This window comes from Grammomys surdaster, unplaced genomic scaffold (assembly GCF_004785775.1).
Source record: "Grammomys surdaster isolate TR1022 unplaced genomic scaffold, NIH_TR_1.0 140, whole genome shotgun sequence".
In the NCBI taxonomy this organism is placed as follows: Eukaryota; Metazoa; Chordata; class Mammalia; order Rodentia; family Muridae; genus Grammomys; species Grammomys surdaster.
Genome location: NW_021604598.1, coordinates 2915313 through 2928887, shown reverse-complemented (window position 1 = coordinate 2928887; position 13575 = coordinate 2915313). Strand labels below are relative to the sequence as shown.

At 49.2% G+C, this 13575-nt stretch overlaps 1 protein-coding gene across 4 annotated transcripts in view; it reads right to left on the bottom strand.

Moving 5' to 3' along the window:
• Window positions 1-4428: 4428 nt before the first annotated feature.
• The window catches only part of Plppr2 (phospholipid phosphatase related 2), a 12646-nt gene continuing 3499 nt past the window's right edge, over window positions 4429-13575 (bottom strand). For 2 of the 4 annotated variants that reach the window (XM_028763777.1, XM_028763776.1), the window contains 7 exons: window positions 12560-12748; window positions 12292-12427; window positions 9952-10223; window positions 9021-9197; window positions 6262-6384; window positions 5883-5934; window positions 4429-5705 (listed from right to left, as the gene is read on the bottom strand). In XM_028763777.1, coding sequence (XP_028619610.1) covers window positions 5362-5705; window positions 5883-5934; window positions 6262-6384; window positions 9021-9197; window positions 9952-10223; window positions 12292-12427; window positions 12560-12748 — 1293 coding nt within the window. In that variant the 3' untranslated portion in view covers window positions 4429-5361. The remainder of the gene's footprint in view (window positions 5706-5882; window positions 5935-6261; window positions 6385-9020; window positions 9198-9951; window positions 10224-12291; window positions 12428-12559; window positions 12749-13575) is intronic. The other 2 variants (XM_028763779.1, XM_028763778.1) reach the window with 2 other exon arrangements.

The following is a 13575-nucleotide window of genomic DNA, read 5'->3' as shown; positions in this document are numbered from 1 at the left end:
TTGAACATTTTTTTCTTTTTCTTTTGTCCCCACTTAATTTTTTTGGTCTATTTTTGTTTTATGGCTGTAAATGTTTGCCCATATGCATTATGTGGCATTGTGTCCACCACATGAGCCTGGTGCCCTTAGAAGTCAAAACTGGGCCACCATATGAGTGCTGGGGACTGCATCCAGGTCTTCTTAAGCAGGGTTTCTCTGTGTAGCCCTGGGTGTCCTTGCATTTACTCTGTCAACCAGGCCTCAAACTCAGAGATGCACCTATCTCTGCCTACTGAGTGCTAGGATTAAAGGTGTGGACCACCACTGCCTGTCTTTTTTTTCCCCCAATGTATATGAGAATATTGTAGACACACCAGAAGAGGGCATCAGAGCCCATTATAGATGGGCCACCATGTGGTTGCTGGAACTGAACTCAGGACCCCTCTGGAAGACTGGTCAATATTCTTAACCACTGAGCCATCTCTATAGTCCTTTGTTTTCTTTCTAAATTGAGACTTTCATTTCCTTAAGTTGACTAGTTTGGTCTTGAACTTACTGTGTAGTCCAGGCAAGCGTTGAACTCATGACCTTTCTGTCTCAATCTCATAAATAGCTGAGATTTCAGGCTGCAGCACTAGTTCTAGCTGCCATTTGTTCTCCGTGTGTTTGTGCGCGTGCGAGTGTGCATGTGCGTGTGCGTGTGTAAACTTGTATGTGTATGGGTATTTTGTCTGTGTGTATGTATGTGTAGCATTAATGTGCAGTGCCCATGGAAGCCAGAAGAGGGCATTAGATCTCCTGGAATTATAGCTACAGATGATTGTGAGCCACCATGTGAGTGCTGGAAATCAAACCCAGGTCCTCTAGAAGAGCAATAACTGCTATTAACTTCTGAGGGGGCATCTATCCAGGCATCATCATCATTTTTTCACCATCATCATTATTAATTTTCTCTTCCTCTTCCTCCTCCTCTTTTTCTTTTTTGTTCTTTTCTTCTTTTCCTTTGAGTTATTTATAAGTATTTTATGCAAATTCAAATACATAGAAAGTTCAATCTCTTTAAAAAAAATATTTTATGTATGTGGCAGTTTTTCCTGCAAGTATGTCTGTGCATAAATGTGTGTCTGATGCCTGCAGAGGCCGGAAGAGTGAGAGTCCCTGGAAGTGGAGTTGCAGACAGCTGTGGGTGCTTAGAGTGAACCTGGGTCCTCTGGAGATGCAGCAAGTGAGCCAACTCTCCAGCATTTAAACATTTTAAAATGTACTCATTTTTCTATGAGCCTGTGTGTAACTGTGGGCGTTGTAATGCTGCACAAGAAGCAGAGGATGATCTGTGGGAGCGGGGATCAGCTCTCTCCTTCCACTGTGTGAACCCTGAGATTTGAACCCAGGTCGTAAGGCCTGATGGCAGGCCTTTTTATCTACTGAGCTATATTGTTGACCCCCACTTTTTTTAAACTTCATTGAGTCTCTGACTGAACATTGCCTGCTTGTAGAGGTTTTTCTTGAAAGGTGTCCAAAACTAATGTGTTCCTTTATTTGTTTTGTTGTTTGTTTGTTTGTTTTTTGTTTTTTTGAGACAGGGTTTCTCTGTGTAGCCCTGGCTGTCCTGGAACTCACTCTGTAGACCAGGCTGCCCTCAAACTCAGAAATCCACCTGCCTCTGCCTCCCAAGTGCTGGGATTAAAGGTGTGCACCACCACTGCCTGGCTCCTTTTTTTTTTTTTTTTAAAGATTCATTTCCTTTAAAAATTTAAGTGTGTGTGTGTGTTTTACTCACATGTATGTGCACCATGTGTGTACCTTGTGCCCCAAGAGGCCAGAAGAGGGCATCAGATCCCATGAAACTGAGTTATGAATAGTTGTGAGCTGCCATGTAGGTGCTTTGGATTAAACCCAGATCTTCTGGGAAAAAAAAAAAGCCTCTCTAGTACTTTATGTTTTTTCAGCATCATCATCTTTATTATTATTAGTGTATGTCTGTATGTATGTGTCTTTGTGTCTGTGTTTGTGCCTGTGTGTATATGTCTTTGTGTGTGTGTCTTTGTGTGTGTCTGTGTGTTTGTGCCTGTGTGTGTGTATTTGTGTGTGTCTGCGTGTGTTCATGTGTGTATGTCTGTGTGTATATGTGTGTGTATCTGTATGTATGTGTCTGTATGTATTTGTGTGTGTTTGTGTGTCTGTGTGTACATGCACATGATTGGGGAGCTATCACATGGTAAGCATGGGGAAGTCAGAGAACAACCTTATCTGGTTCTCTTCTTCCACCTTTACCTTGGTTCTGGAGACTAAACTCGGGTTAACAGGCTTTGCAACAAGCATCCATAGTTGCCGAGCTATCTCCCCGTCTCAGCTTTGTCTTTATATCTCAGGCATCTCCAGGCTGGCTTCCGACTCACTATATTGCTGAGAACAACCTTCAGTTTTGGATCCTACTGCTTTTATCTCCCAGGTGCTTGGGTTACAAGCATACATCATCACGCCTGGCCACAAACATTGTTATATATCGAGGATGAAACATAGACAAATGATCTACCACTGAGCTTGATTCCCAGCCCTAGAGAAATTTAGGAGTTAATTTGTACCGTCTACCCATTCGTGGTATGCATCTAAACAAGAGCATGCCACATCCCTCCTCAGCAGGCCAGTTTTCTTCCAAGCCTTTCAGGCCTTCTGTTGCTCTTTCCCAGAGTCAGCACCAAGGACAGAGTCATCCTAGCGCTGTCCGCGGTTCTGAAACTCTGATTCCCTCCCCGACAGACCAGTAAGTTTTAAGGCCCCCGCTGGCCTCACAAATGAGGTGTATGTGCTTTACAAGCAACCCTGGTCGGTCAAGATGGAGACTCTATGATCAAGTTATCCTTCTCGTTGGTGATCGCACCGTGGCCAGCTACCAGTCCCTCCACCTCCCGGACCACCTCCTCTTTCTCTGTTTGCTCTGTCCACTCACAGAGTCCAAACCACACAAAGGTCCTAGTTCTTTCCTGGAGACATCAGGCATGGGGCTTAGGCCTTAGAACCTTGGCACTTGCTGTCTTGTGTTCCTGGGGTTCTTACTGCCACACACAGCACACACAGGCTTCCCAGACATTCTTGTGATTCCTTTTCTTCCTTCTTTTCTCACCAATGCTGTTTTCTTCACAGTGGACTTCCAGGAAAACTCTTTAAATCTAATATCCTGTTTTCATCAGAAAGTTGCACACGCACTTTCTCCTTCCCTGCCGATGTAGCCCAGGCTGGCTTCTAACTCACTGCTTAGCCAAGGACCGCTGTGGACTGCTTGTCTTCTTGCTCTTCCCCCTCTCAAGTACTGAGACCGCGCACATGAGCCACCACCCACTCTGAAATTGTTTCTTTACCTTCACTTACTTAGTGGATGGGAAGTGACACATGCTGAGGTATCACTTGCGTGGATTGGTTCTCTCTTCCTGCCCAGTTGTTCTGGGGCAACAAGCTCAGGTTTGGCATCAAGCAAATCACAGTGAGCCATCTCTCCAGCCCCCTCCCCCAATTTTTTTTAACTTAAAAAAGAAACATTTAAATATTTTTCTTTTGTGTGTGCATGCCATGTGAGTGTAGGTACCCCAGAGGCAGAGGAGAGCATCAGATCTCTTGAACTTATATCCAGTTGTAAGACATCCTACATGAGTGCTGGGGTCAGGACCTAGCTCAGCCACGTCTCCAGGCTCTCTTTAAAATAACTATCATCACCACCACCACCGCCCTCATCACCACCATCATCATCGTTGTCATTAGGGAGGGGGACAGGGAGGACTGCCACAGTGTACATATGGACCTCCCGGTTGTCTCTCCCTTCCTCTTACCCTGGGATCTGGGGCTGGACCTCAGATTGTCAGACTCTGAGAAAACTGTGTTCACCCGCTGAGCCATGTCCCTGGCTCCCGCGCCATCTTACATCCCTGGCTTGAGTTTTCTACTGATCAAATATCAAAACCTAACATTTCAGAGCTCTTAAACTCAGGTATTGGGTGTACATCTGTACTCCCAGAACTCAGGAAGCCGAGGATGGTCATGGGCTACATAGTGAGACCCTTCTCCAAATCAAACAAATAGAAATCTCAAGCCCTTACCTAAATAATTGAACACAGGGTTTTCAGCTTCACTGAGTTTCAGATCTGGGGCTTTTGTGGGAGGCGGTAACTAACAGGGTCTCAGGTAACTCAAACTGACCTCTAACTTGCTATGTACTCAGAAATGATCCTGACCTCCAGATCCCCGCATCCTCCTCCCGGTGCTCTGTCTGTAGCTGTGCGTCACTATGCCGGGTTTATGAGGTGCTGAGGACCTCACTGACTTCGCGGTCACACTGCCTCTCCACATGTGTCCTTAGATACGGGTGACAAACACCCAGAGTCACTGCCGTCTAGAGACAGAGTTGTGGCCTCATCCATCTCCTAACACTCGGGGGAGGCAGGCAGAAGGCCAAACTTCTGTTACAAACAGGTCTTTATTAAAGATGGGGGGCAGGAAAGGGGGACAGAGCCTCATCTGCCCACTGCCTTTGGCTATTCAGGGTAGGGGAACCCCCTTCTGCTCCACCCATGTCCCCCAAGATGGCACAACTGCATGAGGCTGGGGCATGGGGGCAGTGTGAAGAAGGAGGGTGGGTCCCAAGAAAATAAAGTCTTTTTCCACAGCCCTAATAAATAATAGACGGTTAGGGAGGGGGGTGCCCTAGGCACAGCCAAGGGAGACAGCATCCGGAACTCCAAAACCTGTGAACTGGGGCAAGCCCTACTTAAGTAGGGGGTTGGAGGGTGTGAGATGGTGCACCTGGGGAAGGGCTAGAAAGGAAGGGGTGCCGCAGGACCCTGCTGTGGGGGAGCCTGCCCCCCTACCCTCCAGCTGGACTCCATGTTCCCGGGGAGAGACTGGACAGCCCTCCTTGGCTTTGACACGGGCGGTCCCCCATTGACTGGAATCATTCCCACCCACTCTCAGCAATTCTGAACCCCAAGGGCTCTTATTGGCAGTTTAGACACTGCACACTGGCCAGAGTAGCACCCTCTTGCTTGAGGAAGCTAAGAAGTGAGAGGTTCCCATAAACTGTTGTAAACTTTTGGGTTGAATTCTGAGAACTTGGAGCTCTCACTGGCTAGGCAATGGCCAGTTGGGTTAAGCATCAGCCGTTAAAAGGGCAATCCTAGGGACATGGGCCCACCTGGTTATTTTTGCCTACCCAGATGTCCCAGAAGGCCAAAGAGCAGCCAAGAGATTCCCTGCCTTGAAGCGTCCCTTCCAGCCATCTTCTGACGCTGGGCCTGGCTGGTTTGGAGGGCAAGGGCCTTTAGCACTTACGTGCCACACGCACGCGTGGCAGGGGGAAACAGGGAATACTGGGTAGATTTTAGGTGGTGGGTCTCACAGCAGGTGGTCGCGGCTGGCAAACAGATAAGGGCTGAAGTTGTCGCGGTGGAAAGGGGAGGGATGGAGTCCACTGAGGGTGTACAGGTCCCGTAGCAGGGGCGTGGGCAGCAGTAGCTTCCGGCCACGCCCACCTCCCCCGCTTGGGCCCCCGGGTCCAGGGGAGGAAGGCGAGGGACCCTGGCTGGGAGTCGGTGCAGGAAGGGGCAGCGGCAGAGGCAGGGGTGTTGGCTCAGACCTCAGTCGAGGGCGGGGCACACGGGGCGAGGAGCACATCGCTGGCGCCCTGGAGGACACACAGCTGGGAATCAGGTGGCCACGGCGGGCACAGTTCTGCGGCTCTAGAGATGACAATCGGAGATCAAGAGGTTAGCAAACCTGGGAGGGTGGCACCAAAGCCCAGACCAGATGAGACCTCTGCCCACCTGGAAGAGCCCCCTGTTTACCTCCCACCCTTAAACACACACACACACACACACACACACACACACACACACACACGCTTCCCCAGCACTTACTGGATGGGGTGAGCCGTGCCGGTGTCGAATGCGGCCTGGAGGTCTCGGGTTCCTGGGACAAAAAATAAGAGGGGAGGGGCTAGAGGATCCCAGGAGCCCACAACTCACAGTCAAAAATGACTGACCAGCCACCTGCCCCCATGGAAACCGCAACAGAGAACCTCCAGATTAGTGATGTAAATTAGAGAGGGAGAGACAGAGTGTAGTCTTCCATTCCGTAAGGTGGTTTTCTTCCTAGGACTTCCTCCCGAGGGCTGGGTGGCTCCTCTACCCCCATCTCCTCCCATGGCAATGACACCTCTTACTTGACTTCCTACCTCCATGGGCCTCCTCTACCCGCCACCCTCTCCAGCACGGAGTAACTCCCGGGCCCCCTTACCTGGGCCACACTTAACTTTTCGAGGGGGCTGTCCATGGTGGGAGCCTGGCTCAGGTCCTCCCAGGGGGAGAGCCTTCGACCAGAGTGGGGTCGGCTCTGGAAATTGTGCACAACACAGGTAACCTAGGCCAGATAGACAGGGGCAGGTTGAAGCCTGAGATCAACAACACAAAATTATGAAAATACCCTCTCCATTTTTCAGATAGAAACTGAGGCTCGAATTTCCAGAGACATACATCCTTTCTTGACAATTTTACTTTTTACTTCTTGACTTTTTTTTCTTTTGAGACAGGGTCTCTCTATGGCTATCTGGAAACTCTCTGTGTAGGCCTGGCCTGGCTTGAATGCAAGAGATCCATTTGCACCTTCCCCAGAGTGCTGAGATGCATGCACCACAACACCCAGCTGCATTTATGTTTGGCATTTGGAATAATGCAATTATTTGGTATCAATATTGAATTTTTAAAACGTCTTTGAGATTTATTTTTATTTTCTGTCTATAAGTGTTTTGCATGTAGGTCAGTGCATGACCTGTGTGCCTGTGACCAAGGCGGCCAGAAGAGGGCACTAGATTCCCCTGGAACTGGAGTTACAGATGGTCATGAGCCACCATGAGGGTGCTGGGAATTGAACCTAGATCCTCTGCACCAGTGCCGAGCCATCTCTCCAGCCCTGAATATCAATTTTTTACTATCTTGAAAACATTATTTATATTTTAATATCATTGCTTTTTGTGTGGGAGGGTCACCCACAACACACTGCATTTGTGGGGGTCAAATGAAAACCTTTTGCAGTTAGCTCTTTATACCAGTTGAGATCCAGGATGAATTTAGGCTTAGGTGGCAACTGCCTTTACCAGCTGAGCTTTCTCAAAAGCCTTTCTCCAAATGTTCTTCTATGAGGAGCAAAGAATAGCTCACTCTATAGAATGCTTGCCTAGAATTCACGGAGACCTGGGTCCTATCTCCAGCACCATAAAAACAGGGAAGGCACTGATGGGACATATCTAATCTCGGCACTAGGGAGATGAGGCAGGAGGATCAGAAGAACAAAGTTATTCTTGGCTGGATAGCTAGTTCAAGGACAGCCTGAGCTTCATGAGAGCCCGTCTCAAAAAGACCCTCTGTGACTCCAGTTCCAGGGGGTCTAGTGCCCTCTTCTGACCCTCTGTGACTCCAGTTCCAGGGGGTCTAGTGCCCTCTTCTGACCCTCTGTGACTCCAGTTCCAGGGGAGTCTAACGCCCTCTTCTGACCCTCTGTGACTCCAGTTCTAGGAGAGTCTAGTGCCCTCTTCTGACCCTCTGTGACTCCAGTTCCAGGGGGTCTAACACCCTCTTCTGACCCTCTGTGACTCCAGTTCCAGGGGGTCTAATGCCCTCTTCTGACCCTCTGTGACTCCAGTTCCAGGGGAGTCTAATGCCCTCTTCTGACCCTCTGTGACTCCAGTTCCAGGGGAGTCTAGTGCCCTCTTCTGGCCTTCTTGGTCACCAGGCATGTGGGTAGTGCACTGACATTCATGCAAAACACTTATAGACAGAAAATAAAAATAAGTCTCAAAAATGTTTTAAAAATTCAATATCCTTGCCCATATCTTGCCAAAAGTGGTGTTGCACAACTTTAGTGCCTGCACTGAGAAGGCAGAAGTAGACACATCTCTGTGAGTTCAGAGCTAGCTGGTCTACACATTTGCATTCCAAGCCAGTCAGACCTGCATAGTGAGACCCTATAAACCAAGATAGCCTTAGACTCAAGAATTATCTTCCTGCTTTTACTACTCAAGTGCTGGGATTAAAGGGATGTGTCACCATCACTGGCCAAAATATACTTTAAAACTACATTTAGGGGTCTCGGAAGGTGACTCAGCGGTTAAGAGCACTGACTGCTCTTGTAAAGAACCTGGATCCTGCTTCCTGCACCCTCATGGCCCCTCACAACCATCTGTAATTCTAGTTCCTGTACACTGTTATGGCCTCTTCAGGCATCAGACACATGCGTGTGCACTCGCACGTGCGCGGGCACACACACACACTCACAAGCTCATGTTCACACTCACACGTGATGCTTGCACATGCACGTGCGTGCCCACAAACTCACATTTAATGCAGGCAAAACACACAGAATTAAAACTAAATCTTTAATACACAAGTATATCTATATTTTTAAATGTGTGGGTGGTATAGACATTTGTGTATGTGCAGGTGCATGTGTGTGTGTGTGTGTGTGTGTCTGTGACCAAGAGTACACACATGCAGGTGTGTCCACGTGGAGGTCACAGGTTGGTATGTGTGAAAGGTGGAGTCAACCTCTGGCATCAATCCTCAGGAGTGGTCTACCTTGATTTGTGAGACAGAGCCTGTCACTGGCCAGCCAGTGAGCCCAGTGAGGCCCTGCCTCTGCCTTCCTGGTGCTGAGACGGCAAGCACACCACTTCTGCCTCTTGTGTGGGTGCTGGAGATCTGAACTCAAGTCCTTAGGTTTGAAAGGCAAGCACTTTACCAACTGAGCCATCTTCCCCTGTAAAATACTATTTTTCTCAGTTGCTTAGTGTTGTGGCATTCCTTTAAATTTTGCTCCTCATGGTATGACTCTGTTAAACCATTTCACAAATGAGAAAGCAAGCAGACAGGGTCAAAGTAAAGGACAAGTGCCCTCCCCAGGTCACGCAACATCTATTCCCTTCAGTATTATTCTGCCTCTTGTGTCAGGGGCCTGATGAGAGAGAGGTCTTCCATACAGAGATTGGTGGGAAGGGGACTTACCAAAAAGGTGGCAATGGCTGCTCCCGTCAGAAAGCCAGCCAGCACGTCCGACCAGTGGTTGCGATACTCTGCCACGCGGACCACGCCCACCAAGAAGGCGGGGCACAGCAGGGCCAGGCAGAGGGAAGGTTTCACCAGGCGAGAGCCCTTCACGCGGAACACTAGGGTCACGTACATCTGTGGGACCCAAACCGATCAGAGGATTAATCCACACCTTTCAGGCCAGAGCATGGGAGGTTCGAAGGAGTCAGGGGGCAGGGCTCCGCAGAGATGGAGATGTAACCATGCAAACATAAAGATAAGGAGTGCCTGGAATTGGGGCGGCAGTGGTTCTGTATGCAGGTGGTGTGGCCAGAGCGCCAAAAAGAACGGGTGAGGATCTATGGAAGAACATGCTTCCCCGAGACAAGGAAAAATGCTCGCTGTATTAAAGCATGAACCCAGAACTAGGGAGTCCACTCAGCGCCAAAGAGGCAGGTCCCGGAGCTCAGAAGTGGTCTCGGAACCTCATGGAGCCACAGAAGTAGTCTGGGACGAGGGAACTGATGGCATCAGTCATTCCAGAGGCCAGAAAAGGGCAGAAATCAAAGCAACAAAACGCGGGAATAGAGAAAGGCAAGGAATCCAATTAATAAGGTCCAGGGGCGTGACCAAATTAACAAATGGGAGGGGCGAGGGGTCCAGGAGGCGGAGTCAAAGACCATAGGCTTAGTCTCCCAGCCTGCAACTTCTTAGCAACCCCAAGGGGGCGAAGTCCCAAAGGCAGTGTCCAGGACAATAGAGTAGTGAGGAGGTTAGGGCTGGGATGCACCACAAGGGTGTGGCCTCAGCCTTAAGGCTACGTCTCAACGGACATGATCTCCTTCCCATACCTCCCCCAGGTCAAGCTGGCCCCACTTCCAGACCCCTGGTAACTCCCCCAGGGCCTCACCGCAGTATAGGTGACCGCGTAGGCGCACAGGGCCGCATCCTTGCAGGGAAAGGCGCGGCGTGCGGCAGCCACTAAGCTGGGACTGCCTGCACAGGCGCTCTGGTCCGTGACGAAGCGGTCAGGCCCTGGCCGGTCAGGAGATGGCGGTGGGCAGCCCAGGGCTGTGTAGTTGGGGCGACATACCGACAGGAAATGAGGTGTGGGGTTACCGGTCACCACTTGTCCCGCATTCGCAAAGATGGTCGTGGTGAAGAGGCCAAAAGAGTACACTCCTGGCGATGGGGAGGAAAGAGGTCAGTCATATCCCTTCCACACAGTTCCATTAAGCCCCTTGTACTTCTGTCTGTCTGTCTGTCTGTCTATCTATTTACACAGGGTGGTGGTGGAACTCAGGAGGCAGAGGCAGGCAGATCTCTGAGTTAGTGACCTGCCTGGTCTACAGAGAGTTCCAGGACAGCTAGGGCAACACAGAAAAATCCTCTCTTAAAGATTTTTTGTTTTTTTGTTTTTTACATTTACTTATTTAGGGTATATCTATTTATGTGGGCATCGATATTCTTTATGTGGAGGTCAGAAGACAGACAACCTGAGGTATTTAGTTCTTTTCTTCTACATAGGTTCTAGAAATCTGGGTTATCAGGCCTGGCAGCAAGCTCCTTTTGACCAGTCGCTGCTCTCAGTTGTCTTGCTATTACTGGGATGGTCACTCAAACCAATCTGGGGCCCTACTGATGACTGGGCTCACGTGCCCTTACCTCTGGTGCCACCCCCACCCCAACAATAGTATATATCTATAGCCTGTCTCTAAGAAATATTCTTTGTCACAGGCAGGCTCTCCCTGACTCTGTCACAGCTATTCTGGGACCCCTCAGCACCACTGCATTGTGAGTTTGGAACCTCCTAGGAAGACTTTATTGGAGTTTTTGGGGTTCCCCTCTCCTCTTTCTTTCTCTTACAGTTTTTAAGAATTATCTTTGTTTGTGTGTGCTTATGTGTGTGGAGGTCAGAGGACAATGTTTGTCAGACCTAGATGCCTGTCCTTCTAGCATATAGATCGTAGGGACTCAACTTCACCTGCTGAACCCTCTGACCACCACGCCTTTCCCTCAGTTCCCCTCCCCTCCAGGTAGAGTCTAGCTATGTAGCCCTGACTGGCCTTAAGCTTGGTATATATGTAGACCTGGTGGCTAGGAATTTTCAACCTAGCATAGACTTTTAAAAAATGATTTACTTGTTATTTTTATGTGTATGTATGTGTGCCTCTGTGAGTTTATGTGCGCCACATGGGTGCAGGTGGCCACGGAGGCCAGAGTGAGTCAAATCCTCTGGAACTGAGTCACATCCAGCTTGGGCTGCCTGCTGTGGGTGCTGGGACCTGAACTCTGGTCCTCTGCAAAAGCAAAAAAGCACTCCCCGCCACTCAGCCATCTTTCCAGTCCCTGACCAGAACTTCTGAATGTTGAGTTTATAGGAATGTACCAACCCACACAGCTATTTTTTACTTACTTACTTACTTACTTATTTTTAAAGATATTGACTCACTTGGAAGCCCAGGCTAGCTTCCAAACTTGAGATCTCCCTACCACAGCTTTCCAAGTCCTGGGGTTTACAGATGTGCACAACCACACAGGCTGGAACTCTGTGTGTAAGTGCATATGCGTGTTGTGGAGCTAAGAGGATACTTTTGGTTGGCATTCCTCTGTCACCTTCATATTTGGTTTGAGACAGAGCTTCTCACCGGCCTGAAATTTTGGCAAGTAGACCAGCCTGGGTGCCCCAGCTTCCATGAATGCCCCTGCCTCCACCTCTCATCTTACCATCTCTCGGACAACAGATGTGTGCCATCTTTGGCTTTTAAAAAAGATTTTCTTTTACTCATGTGTGTGTACATGCATGTGTATGTCTATGTCCATGTATGTGTGCATGCATGTATCTATGTCTGTGTGCATGCCTATGTCTTTGTGTGAGCATGCCTGCCTGTATCTATGTGTGGGTACATTCACGTATGTGTGTGTGTATGCAGCTATGTGTGTGTGCATGCATCTAAGTGTGTGTGTGTGTGTGTGTGTGTGTGTGTGTGCATGAATCTATATCTGTGGGTGTGCACCACATCTGGAGTATAGTTAGAGGACAGCTCAAGAATTGCTTCTTTCCTTTGACCATGCGGGTCTGGACAATCAAACTCAGGCCAAGCTTGGTGGCAAGCACCTGTACCCAATGAGCCATCTTGATTCACTGGCCTGAGATTCTTTTGAAGGTGGAACTGGCCCATATTCCTTTGTCCCTGAACTCACCTCCCTCCCCAAGACCACCGGACTGACCCCAGGCTGCATTTCTCACCCAGGAAACGGACCAGCCTCCGCAGTGGGGGACTGAAGCGGCAGCAGGCCCCGGATACAATGGTGCTCTCCCCACTGACAGGACTGGCGGAGGGTGGTGCAGGGAAGAAGGCACGGGCCAGTTCCCCCAGCAGGATCTGTGGACAAGACCAAGATGGGGTCTTCCTGGCCTTCAAGGTCAGGGCTACGCCAGCCCCAACCTGGCCTTCCTGCCTTCTGGGAGGTTCTACTCCCTGGCATCCAGCCTGGGTGACCCCACACCATCTCACCGTGAGTGTGGGCCCCGCAGTGACCAGGGCATAGATGAGGGCGGGGGGTGCTCGGCTGGCAGCCTCAGGCCCAGGATACGGCTTGGCATAAGCGCTGTCATAGCAGAAGAAGCCCTGGGTGTGCACAGGGAAGGTGTCGGTGAACTCCAGGCGGTAAGCAAGAAGGACCACGATGCCCAGCAACACAGACTGCAGCCAGGGGCCAGAGAGAAGCAAAAAGAGATAGGTGAGATCAGAGGCCGTGAGGTCAGAGTCAGAGACAAGGAAATGGAGAGAGATGGAGGGAGAGAGAAATTGGAAGATGGATAGTGAAAACAAAAGAGAGGAGGGGAAAAAAGAGTTAATACATTTTAAGCTTCCCAATAACTGTAGCCCCTTTTTTGTTTGTTTGTTTGTTTTTGGTTATTTTTTTGTTTCTGGTTGGTTTCTGTTTTGTTTTTGTTTTTGAGACAAGGCTTCATATAGCCCAGGACAGCTTAGAACTCACTGTGGAATTGGGAACATAGTCCAGGATAGCTTAGAACTCACTATGGAATTGGGAACATAGCCCAGGATAGCTTAGAACTCACTATGGAATTGGGAATATAGCCCAGGATAGCTTAGAACTCACTATGGAATTGGGAACATAGTCCAGGATAGCTTAGAACTCACTATGGAATTGGGAATATAGCCCAGGATAGCTTGGAACTCACTATGGAATTGGGAACATAGCCCAGGATAGCTTGGAACTCTATGGAATTGGGAACATAGTCCAGGATAGCTTAGAACTCACTATGGAATTGGGAACATAGCCCAGGATAGCTTAGAACTCACTATGGAATTGGGAACATAGCCCAGAATAGCTTGGAACTCACTATGGAATTGGGAAAATAGCCCAGGATAGCTTAGAACTCACTATGGAATTGGGAACATAGCCCAGGATAGCTTAGAACTCACTATGGAATTGGGAACATAGCCCAGGATAGCTTGGAACTCACTATGGAATTGGGAACATAGCCCAGGATAGCTTAGAACTC